Raw genomic sequence first — 27626 nt, forward strand, 5'->3', positions numbered from 1 at the left:
ACGGACAGGACCGTTCCAGGGAAAATATTTTGATCCATAATTGAACTTTTTCGTATAAGACTTTTCTATTGCAAATATCGTTAGGAAGCTGTAGTTTAATTTTTATAGATTATACACGCTACACCTTGTATTAATTTGTTAAGGCATTTTAGACGTAAGTTGTGTTATTGAGTAACTGGACAAATATAAAATTAAATTGCAACGGATATGTTAGATAGATATGATCCTATATATGTATAATTAACGCTGAATATGTTCCAATGGGGCCGGGTTTTCATCTAGCAACAAGGCCCCACGTAGTGCGCCATGTCGTAATATCAGATATGTATGTTGTCTGTCCTCACTAGCTGTCGGTGGAGGTGACCTATTTGCTTCTCCTCTAAGCATAATGCGCGTATTGTAGACCCTCTTAATGGACTCAGCGGGATCGTATTGTCCTGGGTCCTTTTTCACCCTCGCCTCGGTGCTAGGTCGTTAGACGCCTGCTCGTTGGTGAAAAACCCTTTCACCTCATGTGATTCCCTCTTGACATAAGTCATGGTGTCGCTCGACATGCTCATGTGGAGAGTCCATGATCTAATTTGTATGGCCTTCTAAGTGCTGACACTTGCTTTTTTTCAAATTTGAGCACTTTGAAAATGTTTATGGGTCGGATTTTTTGTTCACTTTGTATAGCACTTTGCAGATCTGATACCCCAGCCTCTGAAAATCACAGTCTCTTTATACACTAAAGTTTATTCACTGGTGTACGGACTCCGAGGAGTGGCTGTACGATAGCTTGTAGGAATCTTGAATTGCAACGTATAGCTGAGAGAGCGGCTTTGTGTATTTTTATAGAGAAACAATAACTCAGGTTGAGGTTTAGATATGTGATTTATTTATGCTTGTTTGATATGCCAGAAATGCAGCGGTTTCAATGCGAATTCTTTTGATTGTCTACTACAAACTCTAGACAGGTACTATGTCCTGGTTAAACTGGTTAAATATGCAATTGACTAGAGTGCGTGTTCGTTCACCGGTCGGCCAGGTCTGCGTTCGTGGCTAGTCATACCAGCCACGAACGCAGACCCTGTTTCATTGAAGTTAGAAATATAAAATTAGACAATATTAATATTGACTTGGAGGTCTTATAGGAAATGAATTTGAAGTCAATATTTTTCGCGTTTTTTTCTAAAGTTAGTCGAAATTTTCTTCATCCTCGTCTCTCGTCAGCGACTTCAGGGGAAGCATTGTCACGAGATACTGTCATCGTTCGTTGAAGCGGAGAACTCTCAGCGTAGTATTTCTCGTCCTAGCGACTCAATGATCGAATTTCGAAACATGGTCGATTTTTCTATTGCTTCTCGGCGTTGTCGGAATCGTACAGCGCTCGTTCGCGTACCTGCCGACATTGATGTGGAGATCTCCGGAATGATTGTCTGTCGATCGTATCGTCTGCGGAGCTTCACGCAGAACCTTCGAAATATCCGCGATTTTGTATATTGATGTCGGATACATGCAGCGCTTATCTGCGTGTCTGCCTGATCGCGTCGTAGGGTGGAGCTTTGATCGGAATCTTCGAAAAATCCGCGATTTTCTCAAATTTGCGGAACTGTTATGAATGCTATAGATGAATGTTGTGAATAAATTTGAGCCATGATTTTAAACGAATTGATGAACATTGTATTGGAAACATGGGCGAATTCGCAACGACACTACCATTTTGTCGTTAATTTTTAACACGTTCAGTTGTAAAGGCCATTAGATAATCACTCTATCCTTAGTTTTACATTATTTAAAGTTAAATCTAAAATTATAACTTTTATTATTCGCATTAACATCGTAAAACTACTTTCATTAAACAATTATATGGGAATTTACCTTCGGAGGATGCTAACTTTTATAAAACTAATAACTATACTACCAGTTCCGCCCTAAAACAAAAACTAGGACTTTCCCGTAAATCCTAATTGCACTTTAAAATTTAAACGTACAATTCGTGTTCCGTCTTGCGCATATTCCGGGGCAGTTTGGCAAACTTAAATTACTGCTACTTATAAGCGTGTCAGCAGATTTACTGCATCACACACCAGGGTTACAAGTTACAAGTTTCAGGGTAATGACCAAGAGTCCCTACCCTTGAAGGTGTAGTGGACCACTTGTAAATATTAATATTCGAAACGTGGCAGAATTACCGTTTTCATCAGCATTTGAAGTTTTCCAACTCACTACGAACCACATATTATTCAATCAATTATTAATTTGTGCCAGAAATATGCAATAGTTGGTTGAATCAAGAACGTCTGCTCTTATACGGTACCATGTTACTAGACTACTAGGATTTTTTTTAATGGGTATTTTGCCACATGGAAAAGAAAAAATGAATAAGTAACTGTTTGCCCCAAAAAGATCAGATAATAATTTATTATTATAACACGGTTTAATGACACCGTTTACGTTACAGAATACTCTCAGTTTTCGTTCCATCAAAACTTTTGTTCTCCAATTTACTTAAAAGTCAAACGAGAAAGTTTCTTAATTTTGTTTGACTACCTTTGATATAGATATAAGATATCATATAATATTTGTTCTATTTAATAATAATATAATAATAATATCTCTACCCCTCATTCTAATTGCGAGAACTAGCCCAGAAGTCGGAGACTTGTGCGGGAGAGGAGGCGGCATATTATTATTAAGAAGGCCGCATTTGCGCCCAGGAACAACTTATGTTGGTAGGCCCTAACCACCATTCAGTGCAAGAATGAGGGAAACATGGAAAACCTCATTAATTAGGGGGGTGGTCAAATGCCAACCTGGTGTCAATCTCTCACATTAACCCAAGCCAACATTCTTCCGCCCTACCATACCTGCACAGAGGGTGCCAATCCTCCGTACAAGCATAGCTAATCTACGGTCTACCGGCCGCGGGAATCTAACCCGAGCAGAATTAGCACACATCGATTTAAGTACTGACGCCTTAAACCGTGCAGCTACCGACCGACTGAACTATTTTTTTTAAATCAAAATTTAAGGAATTATTTGTAAAAACGTATAGTTTATTTTGCTATGATGTTAATCTTTTTTGTTTTCTCTTTTTTCACTATATCACTGTATTTTCAGAATTTTTTTTGTGTTATTCCATTGAATAACAAGATCGTTTTGCCAAACATGTTAGCAAACTTTTTATGTTTCAAATTCTTCGTTTGCAAGATAGTCCCGACCCTAACGTTTAAAGCTCTTTAAGTTACCCGAAATACAAGTGATATCATACAATATCATTTTAAATTTGGAAAATTTTAGAATGAATAGGTAGGTGAAATATAATAACTTTTTGCCCCAAACATATTATTCGTGAGGCGCGTGGTTTTTACAAGGAACTGACAATTTTATTTCAAAGTTTTCGCGGTACATCTTAGTTCTTCAAACGGTCTAATAGATTGCTTTATAGTTTTGGATGTAGTTTCGCTTTAAGGAAAATTATATGAAAAGCAATGTTAAAAATAATCGCATAGTAATAGGTATGGGAAACAAGGGCACCCCTTTTACCTAAATCGCCATAATATTTTTATTGAGTACGTGTGATTTTTTAAAACTTTTGATATTTTTCGAAATAAATGAGAAAGAAGAGAAGATGGAATACAGAGCCTTCATAAATGATTACAAGTCACGCGACCAGTGCTTTTGTTTGATTGGTGTAAATTTTCACGGGTGTAGATGTAACAGTTTGTAATTGTTCATTGTAAACGAAAATTTAGAGAATTTTGTTACCGATACCAGCCCTGCAATATTAGTAGCCTAAGCTAGGCGGTCATGTGACTTGTAAACATTTATAAAGACTGTGTACAATAGAATAAAACTACATTGTGCCAAAAAGACGCGTGTGTTTATTAGGTATAAACACTCTAAGAGGAGATACTAGTCATGTATTGCACTGGTGGATACCTTTTATAGTTAACGTACTTAATAGCTTAGATATTACAATATCTGTAATTTAAATATATGTTTTCAAAGATAAAAATAATTTTGTTTGCGCGTATTTTACTATCATCTATTTGTTGTACCATGTCAACAAATTGTAATTTACAATTTACATATGAAATTCTTTTAAATTATAAAAAGATAGCTGAATAGAACTCAAGTTCAGCTTTTTGAGTATTTACATAATTTACTTTATCAGAAAATTTATTATTATTTCGTCTCGCTATAAAAAAGAACTAATATACAGGGTGAGTCAGTTTTTTGTAGACAAACTTTAACAGGAGATAGAACACATGTTTTTAAAAGGAAAAGTCCCTATAAACATATGTCGTAGTCTTCGTTTCCGAGATGCAGGGTATTGAATATATTTTTTTTTCTCGAATTTTCATTATAACTTATAAACGAATAAATTTTTTTCATGTTGGGGGATAATGCCTATTAATTAAGGCGCATAAAACAAGCGCTAAGAATGTTCAAAAACTTGCACAGTGGCGGAGTGGAGGGGGTGCTCAACCGCTTTCTTAAACAGAACTTCTACGCCAATGACTATTTTCTTGAAAAAACTGTTATTTTCACTATCTACATATAGTTTAACAAAAATAATGTCCCTTCTTCTGTGTTCGAAATTCCTGTGCGTTTCCGAGTTTTTTTGATTTTTAGTGTTCGATGTGTTTATTATCAATTATCGGCTAAATATTTAATTTTTTCAACGAAACCTACCTAAATATGGTTTGTTAAGGATTCTAAAAAGCCGAAATCTCTTATTCTTTATCTCTTTCCAATGTAGTCAAAATTTTTTGTAATTTAGTTGCAGTACATTAGTATTTACGCAGCACATAATAAATAAGGATTCTTAAAATTAGTGTACTAAACAGATTTCAACTTATAAAAGTCTTGTATTTGAGTATGGCTTGATATAACAAATATTTATTTTGACTACAGTCTATTACATTATTATTTATTGTTTTTTATATCTACACGTTCGAATAAATCATTACAGAGAAATAATTTATTTCCAAAACTGTGAATTAAATGGCTTGCCCTCTTGTTTAAATGAAGGAAATAATAAATCTAAATTAGTTATGAACATATTATCCACAAGGAAATAATTTTATTTATTTTTGATGTTGTTAAAACCCTGGAAGCTTCTTTGACTGCTTAATCAATCACCAAAGAAAAAAGTTAATTGCTTTTTTTCGAGAGAAATGGCATTGGTCTCTATTTAGATTGTAGACAAATTTTAACACAAAAAATATATGTTGAGGGGAGTAAAACGATGTAAATGTCACTTCCTGATAATAAATGTAATTTTATTTAATATGAAATCCATGATTTTCAATTGCGGAAGGATATGTTCTGTTTAATTATACACTATACTTTTACGTAAATATAGGCGTTTCTCTACATATTTCGTGGAAGAAAAGTAAGGGGTAAATGAATTATACAGCGGCACACGGCGATACAAAATTAAAAATGATGATTTGTGAAAGTACGTTGTCTCTCAAATAGGTTGGTTTAGGTTAATATTTCGTTTAATTTATCACAATACAAATACCTTTATTTTTAAAACCATTTAACAACAAACTAGTCGATTAAATATTTAAAATTATAGCAGTTTTTTGAATAAGTAAACCTGTTGAATATTTCTCACCATACATTGTCCAAAATTTCTGAAATTATTAATATTATGTCATAATCAATTTTATTGACAGTAACCTAAACTAAATATGATCGATGTCTATTTTTTTCATTTATAGAAGTTAAATAAAAAAGTAACTACTATAATTGTATATTGTTGAATTTAAAAGTTATGTTCTTTAAGAACCTGGCCCAAAATTGTATGAATTTTATTTAAAAGGTAAAAAAAAATTGGAAATAATTTAACTTAGGGGCAAGGATGCTATAAAAGTCATTTAAAAGTGCAAAATCGACGTGCTCAGGGAAATGTCGTGAAACTACGTCATTCTTTCATGGAAACGTTTCAACTTTTGAAACAAGCTGATGTTTTGGATCGTACGCAATGTCACGAATGGTTTTCACGATTTAAAGGTGGTCGTCAATCAATTGAAGATAATTGTTGGCCAGGAAGGCCTTCGACTTTAACTGATGACTCTCACGTTCAGAAAGTCAATTGGGTTACGCCAAGAAATTTCCAAATCCAATGACGATGAAACATTCATCAAAGGATCATAAAAGGAGACGAGATTTGGGTTTACGGCTAAAACATTGAGACAAAACTTCAATAATCACAATGGATTGGCAAATGTTCACTGTTTTTTTCGATTTTAATGTTCACTGTTAATGATTCGACTTTAATGTTCACTGTTTTTTGACCTGTTGTCTTGTTGTTGACTTGTTGATTGTTGGACTTTAATGTTCAACGATTGACTTTAATACTCACTGGTTTTTGACTTGTCTTGTTGACTTGTTGATTGATATTCACTTGATTGTTTGACTTTAATGTTCAACGTTCGACTTTAATGTTCACTGTTTTTTTTACTTGTCTTGTTGGTAACTTGTTGATTGTTTGACTTTAATATTCACTTGATTGTTTGACTTTAATGTTCAACGTTTGACTTTAATATTCACTGTTTTCTGACTTGTCTTATTGTTGACTTGTTGATTATTTGATTTTAATGTTCACTGATTATTCACTTGATTGTTTGACTTTAATGTTCACTGTTTTTGACTTGTCTTGTTATTGACTTGTTAATTGTTTGACTTTAATGTTCACTTGATTGTTTAACTTTAATGTTCAACGTTTGACTTTAATATTCACTGTTTTTTGACTTGTCTTATTGTTGACTTGTTGATTGTTTGACTTTAATGTACATTGTTTTTTTCGACTTTGATGGAATTGTCATTTTGAATTCTTGCTTAAAGGTGATATAGTAAACCGAGTGTATTATCAAGGAGTTTTACAATGGTTAGTTGAAAAAAATCCGTAAAAAGAGACTACAGTTATTGCGAGACAGGACGCCGCTTTGACTATCTATTGATGACATCAAGCAAATTCGTCACAGACTTTAATCGCCATTTCAATAGAAGCTATCCAGGACTGCTTCGCAAAATAGAAACACTGCTGGGAAAAGTATGTGAATAGGGAACGGTAATAAATACGAAAAATTGCGAATATAGATTTGTAGTTATAAGAAAATTGAATATAGTCATATTGAAAATATATTGTGCTGATATAAAAAACTGTTGTATATAACAATGGCACTAGATATAAACAGTTATAAAGTAACAGTGATTTCTAAATATGTCCCGGAACTTTTCCATTGTTTTTTTAATATCGGCAATTTTTCTAAATTTTAAAAAATGCGTACTTTCATTAACCAAGTTAATAATATTGCGAAACTAAATTCTGTATACTTCACGTCACATACAACACACCTTTAAACTTATTTTCCGATATGAATTTACTTGTCGCTTATACCTTTTTGTCTCTAACCTACTCAGTTGTTTGAACTGGGTTCATCTAGCGACAATAATCATAAAATTTATGTGCAAGAGGTTAAAGTTGGCACTTAAGTGCTAGTGCCGTGTAGTTTGCTTAAGGGCGGTTTCGATTTACCAAACTCTCTCCTGGGATTGCGATTGAAAGCAATTAGTGAAAATTATTCCCTTGGGATTCCTCATGTTTATAGATAACCTACAGCTAACCATGTACGGGATGTTTCACGTATGGTAAAAAATCTTAACCTCGTTATTGGGCGCTTTCAAGAATTTTCAATTGGAAATTTTTTTATATTAAAGTACGTACATCGGAAATGTAAATGCATGTCCTGGAGAAAGCCATAGGTATTTTAAGCTCAATTTAATAATCCTTTAAGTACTTTTCTATACAGTGTATTTTTCACAATAAATACAATAAATTATGTAGCTATGTATTCGAAAAATATATTTAATTTCCTATTCTCCTATTATATTTACTATACTATGTTAATTATTTTATATTTATTTGCGTGCTTGGTAAATTATCAATAAAAAAATAGTATTTAGATTTTAAAAGGGGTAAGGTAAATTAATTTGAAAAATTTTAAAATATTCAAGTCAAGTTTCCATTTTTAGTCTATTGTAAAACTCATTAATTACTTGTTTTATGTGCCCATGCACGTGCAATCTAATTGTTGCTACTTGCTAAAATTCTTTACTACGAGATACACCAATTACTTTTGTGGCAACCGTAGCTTCGCAAAATTCTTTACTTAAAAGGTAATTTCCTCTCGCCGAACCCGAAAAATCAGAGATATTAGAAATGTTGTTTCATATATTCTTTCAAAGTTAAGCGTTTAATGCAGGTTCCTTCTATTTCCGGTTCTGAATGTAATTAAATGAGGTGACTGCGAGTGTTTTATTAAAAAAAGATATAGATGGAGTGGAGAGAAGGCGAAGAAAGAGATATGAAGGAAATATGTAATCAAGTAATTAATTTGACTACGGTAGGTGTTTCACTTAACGGTTATTACATTTCATTAAGAAAGATTAGTAAGTTACCTTAGTTAGCGAATGTAAATTTCTTCTAATAGAACTTACGGAACTCCTTAGAATTTAGTTCTATAATGTTATCTACGTAATTCTACTTCCTCTCATTGATTTTGCTTTCACGTTTAGAGAACATGGAATATATCAGATTCTTAGGAGAAAAGTATTTAAGTTAGAGACTTTTTATTTGTTTAAATATATTTGCTGAATATGTAAAAAAGATTACATACAGAGTTATATTTTTTGAGATCCCCACACTATTCCTCGTCCCATAACATTTTTATCTGCACGCCCATGTCTATTTAATTTAAACAATATAACTTTAAATTTTTTAGAATTTTGTTCCTTATAAAACTTTTGTGTGTTATGAATTTCGAATAAAGAAGTGAATAATCGTAAGTATTGTGTGTAGTTTTTAAATGTTTTTACAAGATCAGTTTGACTTTGACGTAGTGAAACTCAGAGAGTTGCACTAACCAAATTTGGACAAAACATAGCTAATATAATGCGAAACATCTCCTTTATGTTAAAAATGTTGTCATCGCCGTTCTTGGTGGTGAAAATTGGAAATATTTGAAATTATTCAATTTTCGTGGCTGAAAACATACATACATAGAGAAAGTTGCACTAATCAAATTTGGAAAGGACATAAGACAATAAGACTGTTCAGGATTATTTAACTGTATACAATTAGATAAAATTATTTTTATTTTATTTAGATGTCTTGTTAGTGTAGTTTGATCTTTTAAGAATTATTACTATCAGCATAGTAATATAAAAATGTAACTTAACATTTATTTGACATATTGCTATTGTTGTAGCCTTCGAAAGCAAGGCAGTATGCAATTTTTATTTGGAAAAAATATTCCTTCCAGTTATTGCTCTCATTTTCAGTGAGGCTTTCCAATAAGTATTGGAAATATCACTATGTTTTTATCGATACTGTGCTAGTTCGACCAAATTTCATCCATATCTTGCATAATGAATAATAAAGCTTATTGCAAGGTCAATCTCATCATCATTCAAATATGTTCACTAAAGCATGATGGTTTTTCGGGTTGTTTTGCCGTCACTTTCTTAGTCTTAGCTAGGAATCTTTGACCTGCCCTTGTTGTTCTCAGGCTAGACTTAGTGGGGGTGGTGCGGTGTTTCTTGTTAAGCTCTTATAGTAACTTATACGCGTGTATTTATAAAAATAAAGGTAAGCTTAAGTAAGAGTATAAATTTTTTTGAATTTTATAATAATAATAATAAGAATAATCTTTACTGTCCTTATCAAGTACCAATACAAATGTATAAATGGTGTAGGACTAGTCAATAAAACATATCTAAGAACATCTATAATAACATTTACATTTTACAAATCACTCACATCAAATCAATTACATTTTACATTACATTTACAAATCACATAACATTTTAAAACCTTAAATATTCATCTACAGTATAAAATGAATGCTTCAATAAAAATCCAATCAAAACCTTCTCAAAATGACGTGTGTTTAGTAAATTCTTTATATAGCCAGGAAGTTTATTATAAAATTTAATGCCATTATAAATTGGGCATGATTTATAAAAAGACAAACCATGTTGAAGAATGACCAATGCATCACAATTTCTTGTGTTGTAATTATGATTATGAAAATTATTATTTGCAAATAATGAAAAATTATGTTTAACAAATACAAGATTTGCATATATCATTAAATAAATTTCTAGATGAATGATATTTATTTACTGGGGCTATACTCCTTACTATCCTCTTTTGTAATCGAAAAACATTCAACATTTGAGACGAAGATTCCCAAAATAATATACTGTATTTTAATCTAGAATAAAAATGAGCGTAATAATGTGACAATAAAATTTTGAGGTACCCCGTATTCTAAACTTAATTTTTCAGATCTACACTTATTTATTTCTACAATTTGACTTCTGTCTGAAAGATACGAAGAGAACCACTCATAAACCTTGCCCCTTAATCCGTATGAAAAGAGTTTGTCGAGCAATAAGTCATGATTTACAAGATCAAATGCTTTGCTCAAATCTAGGAAAAAACCAACACATTTATTTTTTGCATTCAAATTTTTATGCAAACATATCAAAAAGTTAATTATTGCAGATTTAGTCGATTTATCTTTTTGAAAACCAAACTGACTTGATATTATATCATGTTCTAAAAGAAACCTAACAATTTTATCAAAGATCGATCTCTCTAAAATAATAGATAATGTCGATAGTTATCAATTTTACTCACATCTTCTTTTTATATAAAGGAACTAGGTATACTTTGGCAATTTTCAAAATATTTGGTTTCCCTCAATTATCGATAAATTCACTAACTATGTTATTGGTTCAACAAAAACATAAATAAATTATTTTAACAAATTTGATGAGATATCATCTAAACCTGCAGAATTAGACTTTTTCAAACCAACAATAATATTGAATATTTCAGTTACCTTTACGTTAGATAAAAAAAGTATTGGATCATAATGTCTGCTAGAAGAGTATTTAAAATTATTTGTATTTATTAATTTTTTGTTTAACTCTTTGCAAATATGTATTTGTGTAGCAATTATTAAAGATATTTGATATTGCTATTATAATGGATTAGATTCTATTTTATCTTCAGTGATAATTTCAGTGATATATTACATCTTATTGTTGCGATTACCAACATTTCTTTTTGTAGTATCGATATTTCCTCATTTGTAATATACAGGGTGTCCGGCAAGTCGTTACAATAATTTTAGGAGGTGATAGAATACGTGATTTCGAGTCGATTAAAACAAACATACCTATATACCAAGTGTTACAATATTTGTGATAATTAATTTTTTAATATTTTTTTATTTAACCGTGCTTTTCTACAATTATTGAAGTGTAGAAGAAAAACAAACCTTTTTATAACAAAACTTTCTATACCTTTTTTAATGGAAATAAATGGATTATTTAATTTATTGAACCAATGAAATCCAAAGTGGCTTCGTTACTTACCTAGAACTTCATAAACATGGTTTTTCTACTTTGTAAAAGCGAAATGTCAAATTTAAACGTGGATTTTATTTAAACTTTTGTGTGTGTAGGTTTATTCAGATATTATTAAAAACTTACCTAAGCAATGCTCTTTCAAAATTAGGGAAATTAATCTTAACACGTTTAAGTATGCAGGGAGCGCATTCGCCAAAATAGAGGACAGCTGTTTAGTATGTAATAAAAATGTTTTAAGAAATGCAGACATTTGCTAACAAGAACGCAACTCTTTACAAAATATCGAAGCTATTAAAATACCGGAGGATTTAAAAAGCTAAATATTTATTTCAATTGCTCAAATCTTAAAAACTAATTCAAAGTGCAAAAAGGAAATATTTATGAGTACCTACCTATTAATTTTACAATTATAAACATAATGAAAAAAAGTCTAATGTAGATAATAAGTACTGTAATTATCTTTCATTTTCAAAATGTGACCCTCTATTTCTAATACAGTGCCGTGCTCGTCTTCTCATCTCAGTTGTAGTAACTCCTAATAAAATCTCTTGTTTCATTTGTGTAAATGCAGCGTTGATTTTTTCGATTAATTGTTCCCGAGTAAAAATTGGTACTGCATATACTAATTCCTTTGCTCGTCCCCACACATAGTAATCGAGGGGAGTTAAGTCAAGAGATTTGGGAAACTGTTCATCTAGAAACTCCCTTACGGTAATTCGACAATGTGCTGGGTAGCCATCATTTTGGAATATGATATTATTTCTAACATTTAACGGAATCTCGTCTAAAATATCAGGAAGAGTTGTTCTAAAGAAATGCAAATAATTATCTCCATTTAAATGATCTGGTAAGTAATACGCTCCAATTAACGTTCTGCCTATAACAGCTGCACGCTAAATTTTCTTTGAACATTGGTCTCTCGTTTTAAATGAGGATTTTCTCCAATGTTACTCCAATAATGGAGATTGTGAAAATTGGTAATTCCCTCTCTAGAAAATTTGGACTCATCACTCCATAATATGCTTTTTAAAAAAGTATCTCCTCAATATCAGCCTTTAAGATAAAACGACAAAAATTCATTCTTCGCGCAGGATCACCTTCCTCTAAACCCTGTACGGGTGTATAATGAAATGGATATTTATTTTCGCTTCTTAATACTGACCAAACTTTCCATTTAGATAAATTCAACTGGCTGGCGACTTGCCTTATACTTAATGTATGATCTTCTGCAATTGCGTCCAATATCTGTTCGTCAATTTCAGGGAAATGCCTGTGGTGTTCATCACGCGCTCCGTGTTCCTGACGATTGACACTTCCATGTTCACTTATTCGACGATATGTGTACATGAAGACTCGATTATTAGGAAGCCTTCTTTCAGGAAATCTGTCTTGGTAGAGTCTACGAGCAGTAGTAGCATTTTCATCAACCCTTCCATACATAAATAGAATATCGGCATACTCCGCATTTAAAAAGGATGTCATTATAAAAGGTTTTTAATAAACGTCTAAGAACAGTACTTACACTTTAACTGAGATTCGAACGTATAGTTTGACAATTAATCTACATTTACGGTTGCTATGGAAACTAAGGACAATTGTTTTATCATGGCCTACCAAGCTATTTAATAGAAACATTTCTTTTCCCTTTTCCGGCTTAACTTTAAATTAGCTTTTAAGATTTGAGCAATTGAAATAAATATTTAGCTTTTTGAATCCTCCGGTATTTAATAACTTTAATATTTTCTAAAGAGTTGCGTTCTTGTACAGCAAATGTCTGCATTTCTTAAACCAGTTTTATTACATACTAAACGGCTGTCCTCTATTTTGGCGAATGCGCTCCCTGCATACTTATACGTGTTAAGATTAACTTCCCTAATTTTTTGAATGTGTATCAAGAAACTTTTCCTAAGAACTAAATGAGCATTGCTTAGGTAAGTTTTTAATAATATCTTAATAAACCTACACGCACAAAAGTTTAAATAAAATCCACATTTAAATTTAACTCTTCGCTTTTACAAAGTAGAAATACCATGTTTATGAAGTTCTAGGTAGGTAACGAAGCCACTTTGGATTTCATTGGTTAAATAAATTAAATAATCCATTTATTCCCATTAAAAAAGATATAGAAAGTTTTGTTATAAAAAGGTTTGTTTTTCTTCTGCACTTCAATAATTGTAGAAAAGCGCGGTTAAATTAAAAAATATTAAAAAATTATTAATCAGAAGTATTGTAACACTTGGTATATAGGTATGTTTGTTTTAATCGACTCGAAATCACGTATTCTATCACCTCCTAAAATTATTGTAACGACTTGCCAATTTCAAAATTTTGAATTTTTAGCCAACCCGGAACCCCCTGAGAGGTTGTGGGGAACCCCAGGGTTCCAATGAACACAGTTTGATTACCGCATAGGTACTGATGATAACTAATAAGTTTGATAGTAATTTAATGTTGGACGGAACATTAGTCCGTTGAATAGTTTTTTCCCCACAATATCATTAAGACAAATCTTATTTTCCTATTTTATTGACTGTTATACATCTGAGAAAGACAATAATTTATCAAAATAGTACAGACAACTGATACACTTAGGACAAATACCGACGCAATAATTTGTCTTCGTGTTCGAAAAACATTTACAGTTTAGTGGAATCGACTTTAAAGCGTCGGTCTTCTAACTTCCGCCCTTTACGGATCAAGTCGTTCAGTTGAGAACGAAGTAATAAAGCCATAACAAATTTCTATGTCGAGTAAATTTCGTGGAAAATGTTGCTAATGTACCATTTCATAATGATTATTGCTTACATTCAAATAGTTTAATGATGCGAACGATGGTAAGCATTGAGAAAGAGTTGAAATCTCTGATTTATGTGCTATCCAAGAAATAAATACACTTCATACGCCTTTCCACGAATAAGTTATTGTTCAGGTTCTATTTTTGTTAAGAATAGAGTGCAATCAAAACTCATGAAAAAAGAAGAGAGAAATGAACAAAATTATTGGCTTTTGAGGGTATCGTTTTTTTCTGCCTGTTTAACTTGTGAAGTGTGCGATAATAGTTGACTGTTACGTAAAAAAGAACATTGGGGTTTACTGATTTGTTGACATTTGTTGAAGTACCAGCTTTGTAGTTAATGTAAGGCAAATATTGATTAAAGCTTCAATTGAGTAAACATTACCTTCCATCAACTAGCGCGGCGATTGGAAAAAACGATGACGATACCTATATTATATAAAGAAAAACCCTTTGTTTTATCTAATATCGTCTATTTGATTTGTTCTAGTTGGCTTTGAAAAAGAATCACAGATTCTGAATTTCAAATTGGATAATAATAATATTTTTTTTTAATTAAGGTATTATTAAGATGATTCAAATAAATTAAAAAAAAGAATTTCTAAAAATTCTGTCAAATGAAGTCAAACCATATTCTGTTATACCAAAAATCTAGGTATACAAGAGATATCTGACCACATAGACCAGAGGCACCTAAGTAAACAGGTATTAATTAATATTTATCTGAAATGAAAACTTTTTGAATGAAATTTACTAAATGTTTCACAGTAATAGCATTTACATTTTTTCCGTAGGACAAGTCTGCCGCGCGTTACACCTGCTATGCATCAGCTGTGTAATCTTAGGTTAAGCGTTGTTGTCACGTTGTGATGAAACTCCCCAATATTAATACTCGCTGTATTTTGAAATGTAATATACAACTTTTGTGCTCGTTTATGATTACTCTAACTCATGCTGAAGTAATGGCAGTCAAACTTCTTACAACCTGTATTTTGTTTTCAACACATATGGTCACCAGTTGCGAAAACATTACAGGGTGGTTAAGTAGACATTAAATTGGGCGCCAACCTACAAATAAATTAATCTTAAAGACCCTATAACGGTTTCTTCAACCTGTAGGTAGGGATTGGCCAAAAAATGCACACAATAAAATTTACAAATATATATTTCTCACTATACTCCTCCTGCAATGTACTTGGATGCTCAGCGAATGACAAGGATGCTTACAGGTGGTCCTGAAGTGGATGGACTCGGGGTATACGAAACTGATGTCGCTAGTGACTGACCTAAATCTTTCTCTTCCAGCTACAATAAAAATTGACTATTCGTGAGACTTTAGATTTTACTCGTATTGAAACTAACGGTGAATAGCAACTTCTACAGAATTTTCACAAAATCTCGTTACTTTAATTATTAAACTTTAGCTAAATAATTTTAAAATTTCTGTACGATAAGTCTTTAAATTTCCATATTATTTACTGTATCTTCAAAAATATCTTTAGAATCTTTAGTGTTAAAAATCTATAAGATCTTTAAATATCTTTACTGGTGTGCTCTGGGAGAGAGGGCGAAAAAAACATAAAATTGTATAAGAACGTGGTTGTTCAGCATTGAAGGTTAACAAAATTTTGTACAGCTTAAATGGTTAACAAAACACAGATTGAAATCTATTTACTTAAATTTAACTCACTCGATATTTAAATGTTTAGTAAATTACCTATTGCAATGGATTCGAAATTCATTTGTGATTAAACTAAGATAAGCTTTTCGTTTTAAATTATAATCACTCGCGAGCTAGTTTACTTTAGCACTTGGGTTTTGTTAAATTAATCTCATAAAAAAAACTCAACCACTACGATTGGTCATTCAAACAAAATCAATTTCGGACTGGTCATCTGCTATTCTGTTACCACTGAACAGGTTCTACCATTGACCTTAATCTAGGTCCATTGTCAGTCCTAAATATTTAAATAATTAAATAATACACAATTAAAAAAACAGTTTGTAAAACTTAGATTACATTTAGAATATTTAATAAAAATTTCATACTCTATATAGTAATATCTAACAGTATAAATGTACAATTTTGATATAAAACCGAAATCTTTATTTTTAAGAATTGATTGAAATTAATGCTGACATCCCCTACATATTATAAAAAAACAAAAAAATAGATATTTTTTTATTTTCGAGATACATATTTTATTATTTCCTAATTTATCTATGAAATGATTATTATATCCGTTATTAAACTTGATTAACATAGATTTCGAATTTCATGTGTATCTATTAAGCAAAGTTGAGAGTGATTTTGCCTATAATAGATATAAAGTTCATTAAAATAGTAAACCACGAAAGCAACAGTTCCTAATTCTTGTCGTGTAATCAAGTAATCCACTTAGAAGTTTAACTTTTGAACTTTACGAACACAAGCTTCGTGAGTAAGAAAAAGGGGAAGCAAACAAATTGTTTATACTCAGTCTGGAAATAAAAGTCTAAAAAAGTTGACAAAAAAAAGTTCCTAAGAGAACTCATTTCCGTACAGGATGTACAAGAGATGTAACAAAGTTTAGGGATTGATTTCTGCTATCAAAGTAAATAAAAAAAAAACAGAGTTTCCTAAAATGAGTCCTAAGGGATCTATAATATAACCAGTGGTGTAGAAATTAAGCGAAATTTTAAGGGTTTCATAAACAATGTCATTATAGGTATATCATATTTTAACGAATTGAACTAAGCAAATTTATTTGTGCGAAAATTTGTTAAACAATAAAATACTTACGATACATATTTAAACGATTTCATTTCTATTGGAAATTTTGTTCTCTATTTGTATGGGTATTTTGCATTAATTAAAAATTAATTACTCAACCCTTTGCGACACAAGCACCAGTCAAGGACTATTTCTATGAAACAATTTTCGCCTAACCATACATTATAGCATGAAATGTTAATTTTGGCTTAGAATTGATTATAGTGCAACTAATTACACGTCATTATTCCACGTCAATTCATTTTTTTGAAATCGTAATTACTAAAAGGGAAATTTTCATCATTGTAGTGAAATTATTCACCTGTGATTTATAACAAGTTCAACAAAATTATAATAGTCAAATTTTATACATTTTCAATACTGTTACAGTAAAAGTTACATTTTATACACAAGGTGTTACGGGAAAGTAGATCAAGCCGTTAACAACAAATTCCTTTGGTGAGAATAATGAAGATTCTTACGCCAATTTTCGTGTAGGGACTTCATTTTCTGGGTATTGGTCAAAGTAAATAATTTGTTTATAAAACTATTTTTCCTTTTAACAATTGATACGATAGTTTCGGGTTTTATCCCATCCTCAGATTTCATCACAAAACATGGATAAAATTTTTTTCCTATGCAATTATTAAAACATAAAAATATTTTTTACATCTAATTAAAACAATAACATTATTAAAAACAATTTAACAACTTACATTGGTCAACAGTATTGTTTAAAATCTTTATCTTTAAACATATTATGCAGAACATAATACTATTACAATTTTTTTATAATATTTTCAAACAATTTATAGAAATTAACAAGTCAATTGCGAAATGAAATGTGAAAAATATCTGTTTAAACCGAACCAAGTCGAGGTAAGGAATGTTCCAAAGAAATTGTATGGGTTTTTTTAAAGTTTCATAGACGGTATACAAGGTAGTGGAAATTAAATCAAATTTTAATGTACTGGAAATTGTAAAAATTTGCAATATTAATTAATTACTTAATTGGGTCAAAATAAATACGTGATAACTCACCAATGTCACTGTTATTATTAATTGAATTTTCATTTCTTTTTATTTCAATCATTTCTAAAATACATCTTTTATAATAATTACCTTCGTTATTAAGAATTTTAATATTATCAAAATCGAAATTAGTATTTTTTTTAGGCGTCAACATTTTCAAAAGATTTTTAGGTGGGTTAGACATTTCTTTTATTTTTCACTTTCGCAAATTTTTTTTTTTTAGGTTGACCAAATATTGTGATTCGTTTGGATGTATAAGTTTTTTTATATCTTAGACTGCCCTTAGAATCCAAGTAAATAGCTTTCTTAAAAATAGTTTTGCTTTACTGAAATATTCTCGTAATTTACTTAACCCAATTAGAAAAATTACGATTACTTAATACTAAGAGTTAGCTTCACAAAAAAAGCTGAAGAAATCAGTAGGTATTAAAATTGAAATTTTTTTCAGACGAACTACGCAAAATACTATCTTATATAAATAATATTTAGAAAAGCAACGAAATAAATATTTTCAACCACAGCATAGGCAAAAAAGTGACTGATAATCTTGAAAACTTTATATAGGTACAAGAAAACTCGCCTAACTCGTTTCATGAGTAACATAAATCATAATGTAGACTCCCTTAAAAAGACAGTGACTCAAAGATCTCTTTTTTATTTCAGTTCAAAATTATACTAGGCTTATTTTCATTTCTTTTTATTTATTATTAATTTTATACATTATTGGTCCTTGTAGAGTAGGTACTCCCCTTCCTTATTCACACACTTTTCCTAGCGGTGTAAAAAATGTTTGGCTCTTGAAATTTTTTTAAAATTTATATTGGCCTTCTAGATATACATACCTGTTGAACTTAATGTTACGATGATCCAACAGCTAATCCACAAACTACTAAGATTTTTTTGCAATCCATTTTTCTGGAAATTACTTTAGGAACTTTTATATTAAAAATGTGGCAACGTGGCATTTTTAAGAATCACTTAAAATCCCCGTGGCTTAAGTTGCACTAATTTTCATAGAAAATTAATCTTTTTTATAGCCTCAAAAGTTTTATTTATTGAATTTATGGGACAAAATTTTTTTGGCACTAGGTAAAAGACTGCAAAATTTCGACTGGATGTCTTAAAGAAATAACGGAGTTATTAATAATTTTTTATAATTGTAATTTTGACACTGTATCTAAAAAAGGGAATGTAAAATAACATAAGGTAGCATTATTTTTTTCCCAAAGAATTTGTCGTCAAAAGGTTGACCTCCTTTTTTGTAAAACACTGTATATAGATTTATTTGATACAAGTACCTACGCCAGATGAGGGTTGTTATTCAAAAAGGAAATTCGACAGCGAAAAATGTTTTATTGAACAAAAGTAATGGATTTAATATAATATAATAATAATACAATAAATGCAAAAAGGTTTTACTTTAACGAGACAAAAACTGCCCATTGTACATTACATTGACGTATAATCTAATCATCCATTTAGTTAATTGAACCGGGACCTAAAATTTGTCACTTGTAATGATGACCTTGAAATGAAAATAACACAAAGGCACAATATGATGAATGAGGTGGAGAGGATTAGTTATTTTGTAAATTGGCAAGTATGAATTTCTTATAATCGGTGTAATAATATAGTATAATTAATCACAAGGAACATTACTATAATGATAATTATAATTTTTTTGTTTACTGTGACGAGAAAAATCGTCTCTTGCAACATTGCTGTTAAACCCGATACACTAAAATTAGAATTGATAATATAAATAGAGGTTATAAAATGTGGAAGTAAGTATCTATGCTATTAATTCTGTAGAAATATATTATGTTCACGTTTTTTACTAAATCTTCCTCGTAGAAACACTTAAAGCTTCAAGCTAGGACACGGATTTAATCTGCCATCAATTTAAGAGGAACAAGTTGGCTCTATAGATTTTCTGGCTTCAAATCCTTGAAAAAAAATATATGGCTCCCACCGGTATACACTCATGTTGAGAATGAGAAAATCGCCTGATTGCTTCAGGATTTACTTTTTCGTTCCTGCTTTTCCGCTTCAAAGTTACATTAATCTAAAAGGCATTTCCTCGTGTTTTTGTATGTTTTTTTTAATTACCCAGAATTAGATTGGGAAATCGAAATGCTAATGAAATGAAAAACGAACCGATGGGCTACAAATTCAAATGCGTCAGTAAATAAAAGACTTAATCTTGAAATCAGCGTCTCAAAAAAAATAGTACTCAAATAAGTTAATTAGAATCTTATTGAATGTTTTTCTTAAAGCTGAATTAAATTGATACACTGAAGATTTAAAATACGTCTATGATATTGTTTTAAGGTAATTTGGATAAATATTTGCTATTTTACAGATAAACTATAATATTAGAACCTATTTCCTTAAAATTGATAGCTAATAATTTTTTGAAATTGAATAAACACTTCCCCAAACCTGATTAAGTATATGAAGTTTCATTGGAAAATAAAACAAGTTTGAATTATGATATCTGCTTGAAAAGTAGGGACTTTGAGATGGTATTTGATATTTGTTTTGTTAATTATTTCATGACATACGAAGCTAAAGCAATGTTTGGGTTAACTTTCAACAGAATTACATTTTTAATTTATAAATATCTCATTTTTGTGAGTGGATTTCAAAGTGGTGAAGACAGTGGGGAACGTATGAAATATTTAATATTGTGATAAGATTATATAAGAAATACAATGATATGGGGTCTGCTTATATAATACATTTTTTACGTTGTTATTGATGGAAGAATATTCCGAATGGAATTTAATTTAAAAGTCAGAGAGCCGGTTTGATATGAGATATGCTAACCATATTTCAGTAGCGTGTGATAGACGCCGTCAGATTATTATTAATGTTGTTCTTTAACTTTATTTTAATTTATATAATTCATCCTAATAGGTTTCAGATTACAAAAGTTGACCTATTTATTTTATTTTCGAAGGACAAATATTGGAAATTTATTGATATAATCATAAAACGCTTTATGTCTTTACTTTTAACATTTCAGTTTAAACATAAAACTGGTGTCTAAAACTAATGTTAGTGTAAGTAATATGTGTTGCTGCAATGCCGATATAATATCAAAATTATTTAAAACCCTATTAAAGTTAAAAATACTAGTAGTAAAGTCTGCCTCCGCCGACCTGAGTTCACTTACCGCTCACTATAAAATGCAATTGTCTTTGCGATTACACATCCACACACAAAAAAAGTTCAAACCCAAGAGAGTCACAGGTATTTCATTTATAAAGGAATTCGTTGCGCTGAACACAATTCTGTATTAAAATTTCATGATTTCACCACAAATTTCGGAGAAAAGTGAAATTTTTAGGTGCATTTAGTTCAATTATAGATCAAAACTGTTTTTTTTTTCTAAATTTTGTCTAAATACATCATTTTTGTACTCCTTTTGCGGCTGTACAATACCAAACCAGGCACAACATCGAAACAACACCTGGTCTCCCCGTCGCTGAAAAGCCGCGTAGATTAGCGCCAGACAAATTGCGGGCAGCGAAAGAGGATTTCGACGATATGCTGAAATTAGGTATCGTCCGTCCTTCCAACAGTGCGTGAGCGTCACCTTTACACCTCGTACCAAGAAGGGGTGAAGAATGGCGACCATGTGGCGATTATCGTAGGCTGAACGCACGAACGCGTCCAGACCTATATCCTGTGCGACAATCAGGACCTTGCACAATCACTTCGAGGTAGAAAATTATTTTCGACCATCGACCTGATTCGCGCATTTCATCAAATCCCCGTCGCGGAAGAAGACATTCCCAAGACGGCTATCAAGACGCCTTTCGGTTTATTTGAATTTACACACATAACCTTTGGGTTACGTAATGCAGCCCAAACTTTTCAACGCTTTATCGATGAGGATTTCTGCTATGCGTACATCGACAACATCCTCGTAGCTTCATCGTCTGAAGAGGAACACCTGCGTCACCTGGAAACACTGTTCCAGCGGCTGCGGAATTACGGCGTCGTAATTATTAACTCTGCAAAGTGTGTGTTCGGACAAAACGAAGTGAATTTCCTCGGTTATTAAAAGGTCGAGACTATAAAAGGCTACCCGCTGCCTACGACAATAAAGCAATTAGGACAATTCCTTAGCGGCCTTTACTTTTACTGACGGTTCGTACCCAATGCAGCAGGTACCCAGGCGCCACTAAGCACCCATAAATTGGACACAAAACGCGAAAAGTGCATATCGAGGTCATGGTTACATTTCACTAATGACATCGTATTCAGCCATTCAAAATACTATGAAATTGGACAAAAATTAGAAAAAAATCAGTGTTAACCCATATTTGGACCAGTTTTCGGGGAAATATAGAGGGTATGGGTTAATTTTACTAATTGTATCGTGTTCAGTGCCTCAAAATACTACGAAAATCAGTTTTGACTCATATTTAGACCAGTTTCACCCAAAAATTTTACTTTTCTCCGAAATTTATCGTAAAGTCATGAATTGTGACTATAGGATCGTGTTCAGTGCATAAAATTCCTTCGGAAATGATATGTGGCTTTCATGAGTTTGAACCTTCTTTCTGTGTGGCTGTGGTATCGATACAACAAATGCGTTTTATGCCCAGATGTCCTTACTTGGAACAGTCTTACTGGAAACCAATTCACAAGTAAAATGTTTTTGATATGATAATAAATGAGATTATTGCAAAACCAGTCTCTTCAATTATTCGTGTGAACCTAGAACATAGTTCTGATTAATCAAATAAATGTTGGCGAGAGTGCAGCTACAGCGCGAAAATGAAAATCGAAGAAGACACTTACTTTTAAAGTCTAGGAAGATTACCAAAACTTTATATATAATCCCCAATGAACATGAAATGCGAAGTGTTGAAGAAATGGCCAGATTAATAAAGATTTAGATGAAAACCATATAGAAAATGGTGAATAGTCCCGAATATGACGTGATATTTACTCGGAAAAATTAAATCAAATTGCAAGGAAATTAAGTAATTGAGAGTAGAACGTTGTGTGTCTCTAACAAATCGGCTTTAAATTTAAGAAATCTGTAAAATGTAAATTATAATGACATCGAAAAATAACACTTGAATATTTGAGAACATTACACATTACACAGTGTGTTTCCTAACGATGTGGAGAAATGTCAGTAACTATCAAATAAAATAAAAATTAACTTAGTTGATTAATCATTCCTTTCACAAAAATATATCACGCTATAAAATATTACAAACAAAATGCCTTTTCATATGCCTCATTGCATTCCCTTCATATATTTTTCCCTACACAATGTCTCGCATTCTCTGCCGTTAAGCAGCAAAGGTGATTGTTTAACAATCCAAAAAAAAATACTCTGGCTCTAAAGATGATTGGGTGTCTCAAGCAACTTGAACTAAAAATGGAGGACTGGTTGGATTACAATGAATATACTACAGAGTTATTTAAAGATTTGTTCGTAAATAATATATTTCTCAGTGTTCTTTGAAACATTTGCCATGAAAAATTATGTTTCACATGCAGAGAGATGCATTATTAACATTAATGATAATACTGATAGTAAATCTGAATTAAATGAGTAAACTGTTATTTTATAACTGTTAATCATGATTACTTAAAAAAATATGATAAATTAACATGTATATGTCTTATACGTTTAATATAAATATAGTTACATGTGTGAATTCAAAACCTGCTCTAAAAAGAATTAAATACTTGAAACACAATTTAGTTCAAACCTTTCCAGAACCCTGCTTTTATGACGTGGTAGTCATTCTCTTAAATCACTGAATGTACTTTACATTACGAGAAACTTTTCAGCTTAAGAAATATAAAGTGACCAGCATTTTGTTTGTTGTTATTCGCCATAGGTACTTGAAAATAGTAAGGCGTCTCAATATGCAGTTACCGTTGTTCTCTAATGGGGCCTGTAGACTATCGAGAAAACAAGCGCGAGTTCTTTCAGACACTGCTGTCATTAGTCTAAACAGCGCGGTCAGTCGATATTATTGAATTCGCACAAGAACTCACGCAACATTCTAACTTGCAAGTCTAAAGGCGGAGATACACTGGCGAGATACTTGCGACAAAACTCGAGCGAGCGACTTCCACATCAGTTTACACTTGAGCAATAATAATTGTGATTTTACTGTCCGGGAAGTTCAGCAAGTACAGCTTAATCGAGTTCTCACCAAGCTATTTACACTGTCAGCAAATTTATACTTGCATAATGTGTTCGCGGCTGACAGTGCTGACACAGTGACAGTTTTTAGTTGAAAACATAACATGGCACCAGTAAGATGTGTTCGTACTGCAGCAGCATTATTATTATGGAACAGTTACAATAAAAATAAATAAAAAGAGGCGAAGGTTTTGGGTACGAGATTGGATATTACGTAGAGAAAAATATGGGGCCTACAACAAGCTCATTCGTTTTTTTTTTCTTTTTTATTATTTCTGTTTCTGTAACCTACAGAATGCACATCCCACAGAACAGAATTTTCTTCGTACAGAGTTATTAACATTTGTATTTCCGTATTTGTCCAAACCTTCTTGTTCTCCGCCATGTTGAACTCGCACTGTTCACTCGCCAAATATCGAAACAAACTGGAAGTATTGTAATAAATTGCGCAAACGCAGTTATACCTATTTAGACTTGCAAGTTAGAATGTTGCGTGAGTTCTTGTGCGAATTCAATAATATCGACTCACCGCGCNAAGTCTAAATAGGTATAACTGCGTTTGCGCAATTTATTACAATACTTCCAGTTTGTTTCGATATTTGGCGAGTGAACAGTGCGAGTTCAACATGGCGGAGAACAAGAAGGTTTGGACAAATACGGAAATACAAATGTTAATAACTCTGTACGAAGAAAATTCTGTTCTGTGGGATGTGCATTCTGTAGGTTACAGAAACAGAAATAAAAAACAAGATGCTGAGAAGTCGACTGCTGACATGCGAATAAAATTTTTAAACTGTTGTGCATCTTCAATTTTCAGCTCACGAATGAGCTTGTTGTAGGCCCCATATTTTTCTCTACGTAATATCTAATCTCGTACCCAAAACATTCGCCTCTTTTTATTTTTTTTATTGTAACTGTTACATAATAATAATGCTGCTGCAGTACGAACACATCTTACTGGTGCCATGTTATGTTTTCAACTAAAAACTGTCACTGTGTCAGCACTGTCAGCCGCGAACACATTATGCAAGTATAAATTTGCTGACAGTGTAAATAGCTTGGTGAGAACTCGATTAAGCTGTACTTGCTGAACTTCCCCGACAGTAAAATCACAATTATTATTGCTTAAGTGTAAACTGATGCGGAAGTCGCTCGTTCGAGTTTTGTCGCAAGTTATAAATAATAATTACTTAATGTTCACAATTTTTCTCTTAGACTACAAGTATTTGATTGCATAGAATTCTATGTACTTTAGAAATAATATCAGGTATATATTTTTTATTTCAGATATGCAGGAAGGAAGAAACTCTCCCGAATGTACTTCTTCATCCTCCATCTCAGTATAGCAGATCTAATAACTGCCTTTCTCACCGACCTCCCACAGCTAGCGTGGGACATTACCTTCAGGTTCCAAGGGGGCTTTTTCATGTGCAAAGTAGTGAAATATGGACAAACGCTAGGACCATATTTAAGCTCGTATATATTGATGGCTACAGCGGTGGACAGACACCAGGCCATTTGCTATCCCTTGACATACTGCTCCTGGACGTCGAGAAGGTCCAAGGTCATGGTCTACCTAGCTTGGATGGCAGCGCTTCTGTTCTGCATTCCACAGGTGAGCGTACAGCCTTCGAATTATTGACCTTGTAGAAGTAAATGGATTAGTCCACCAAATTGCTCATCAAAATTTAGCTGTGTATACCAAATTTCATTCATTTATCACAACGTGATCGAGAGATATTGCAAAAAAATGATTTCCATTCCTCCCTCTTCAATGGGTCCCTGTGCCCTTAGGAAGCATTTCCGGACCCATGTTCATATGAACTTTTTTACTTAGTTTTGATCATAGAATCGGCCTGTTCAGGGTTGGCAGCTAATTATGAGACACCCTGTATATGAGCTCATTTGGTTCAAGATGTATTCTATAGTTATAAATCTAGACACATATTAGACACATTAGACATTTATTTGAAAAACAGTTGAAAATGTATTCACAGATTTTCTAAAATTTGGAAAATGGCAAAATTTATATAGTGTCAAAATAGGTCGATTTTTATTATCATTCTAAATCGGTAGTGTAACGCTAGATGTTTGAAAAATATATGTAAGTACCTATATAAGTATAAACTTTCAAAGTGCGGCATATGTTCGGCCGCAACCTCTGGGCGCAGAGATGGTTAGATCGGAGTGATTTTGATGTTGGTGTGTAGGTTGAAGCCCTCTGCGTGAACAGAAGTAGATATTCCGCGACGAGAATGAGGAGGAAATCGTTAATTTCTACATTTTGGCCTTTATGTTTTTTAAAGCATATACACTATTATTATTACGCACAATTATTCATGAAATCATGACAGGAACAGATTGTGTGAAAATTCGACGTTTATATTGTGATTATTTTTACAATTGTGAAATTATTACTACAAATAGTGAATATTCTAAAATCTACAAACAATGCTATGAAAGATGATACAATTTTCCTTGTCATGATTTTGGGAATAATTGTGTGAATTTTCATGACAGTGTTTCTCTGTGTAATTTACTTTCAGTTGTTTTTAAAGTATCTATTTTTATAAATGGATTTAATTTTTACTAAATAATATTTTGACCGTTCTTAATTTATTAATACAAACAAATCATTTACATCCCAATTACTTCTTCAGATAAAAATTATATAAAAAGATGTCCCTGTTAGAATTTTCTGAGGTTTAGGCAGATGTTCCTTTCAGAAATATTGAAGACGCGAGAAAGTTAAAAAGCGTATTAAAGATAAAAAAGGGCTTAGTATGCAACTTTAAAAAAAGAATAAATGCCTTTTCTGATTTATTAATTTCCGTAAAACTAACTGTTGGAAGTAAACTCCTTTATATTGTGAAGAAAAATAACATGAAAGATAATAGACAGTAAAAACAAGCTACCATATTTAAGCGCAGACAAACAAGGAGACATTATTGCCTTGACCTCAAAGTGAAATAGCCTGGCAATCATACACATCGTCAGCGCTATTCGTCTTTAACGTTATGGCATCGATAATTTAATCTCAACCTTCTGCTCCATTGGCCATCACATTCTCTTTCGTACGACAAGAGCATGTTTTATTAGGAGAAAGTTATGACCTGGCAAATTTCTAGCACAGCCTGAAAATGAATAATCAATAAAAATTGTGTTACATAGTGAGAAGAACGAACAACCTGCTCAACCAACGAACAACCTACTAAAAATTAACATGTACAGGGTGTCCCTGAAAAGGATGGACAACGCTTGACCACAAATTCCTTGGATGAAAACAAGACTATTTAGCCTAACTTACCTATATACAAAAGTGCACGCCTACTGAGATATAGCCTTCTAAACGTAGAACAGATAACCTAGTTTTTTCAAATAATTTGAAAACTGATTTTCTTAGAAACTTCAAATTTGGT

At 31.9% G+C, this 27626-nt stretch overlaps 1 protein-coding gene across 1 annotated transcript in view; it reads left to right on the forward strand.

Moving 5' to 3' along the window:
• LOC108904557 (cephalotocin receptor 1-like) overlaps window positions 1–25849 on the forward strand; it is a 57260-nt gene extending 31411 nt beyond the window's left edge. The window contains exon 2 of the mRNA XM_018707170.1: window positions 25495–25849. Coding sequence (XP_018562686.1) covers window positions 25495–25849 — 355 coding nt within the window. The remainder of the gene's footprint in view (window positions 1–25494) is intronic.
• Window positions 25850–27626: the final 1777 nt, after the last annotated feature.

This window comes from Anoplophora glabripennis, unplaced genomic scaffold (genome assembly GCF_000390285.2).
Source record: "Anoplophora glabripennis isolate ALB-LARVAE unplaced genomic scaffold, Agla_2.0 scaffold8, whole genome shotgun sequence".
In the NCBI taxonomy this organism is placed as follows: domain Eukaryota; kingdom Metazoa; phylum Arthropoda; class Insecta; order Coleoptera; family Cerambycidae; genus Anoplophora; species Anoplophora glabripennis.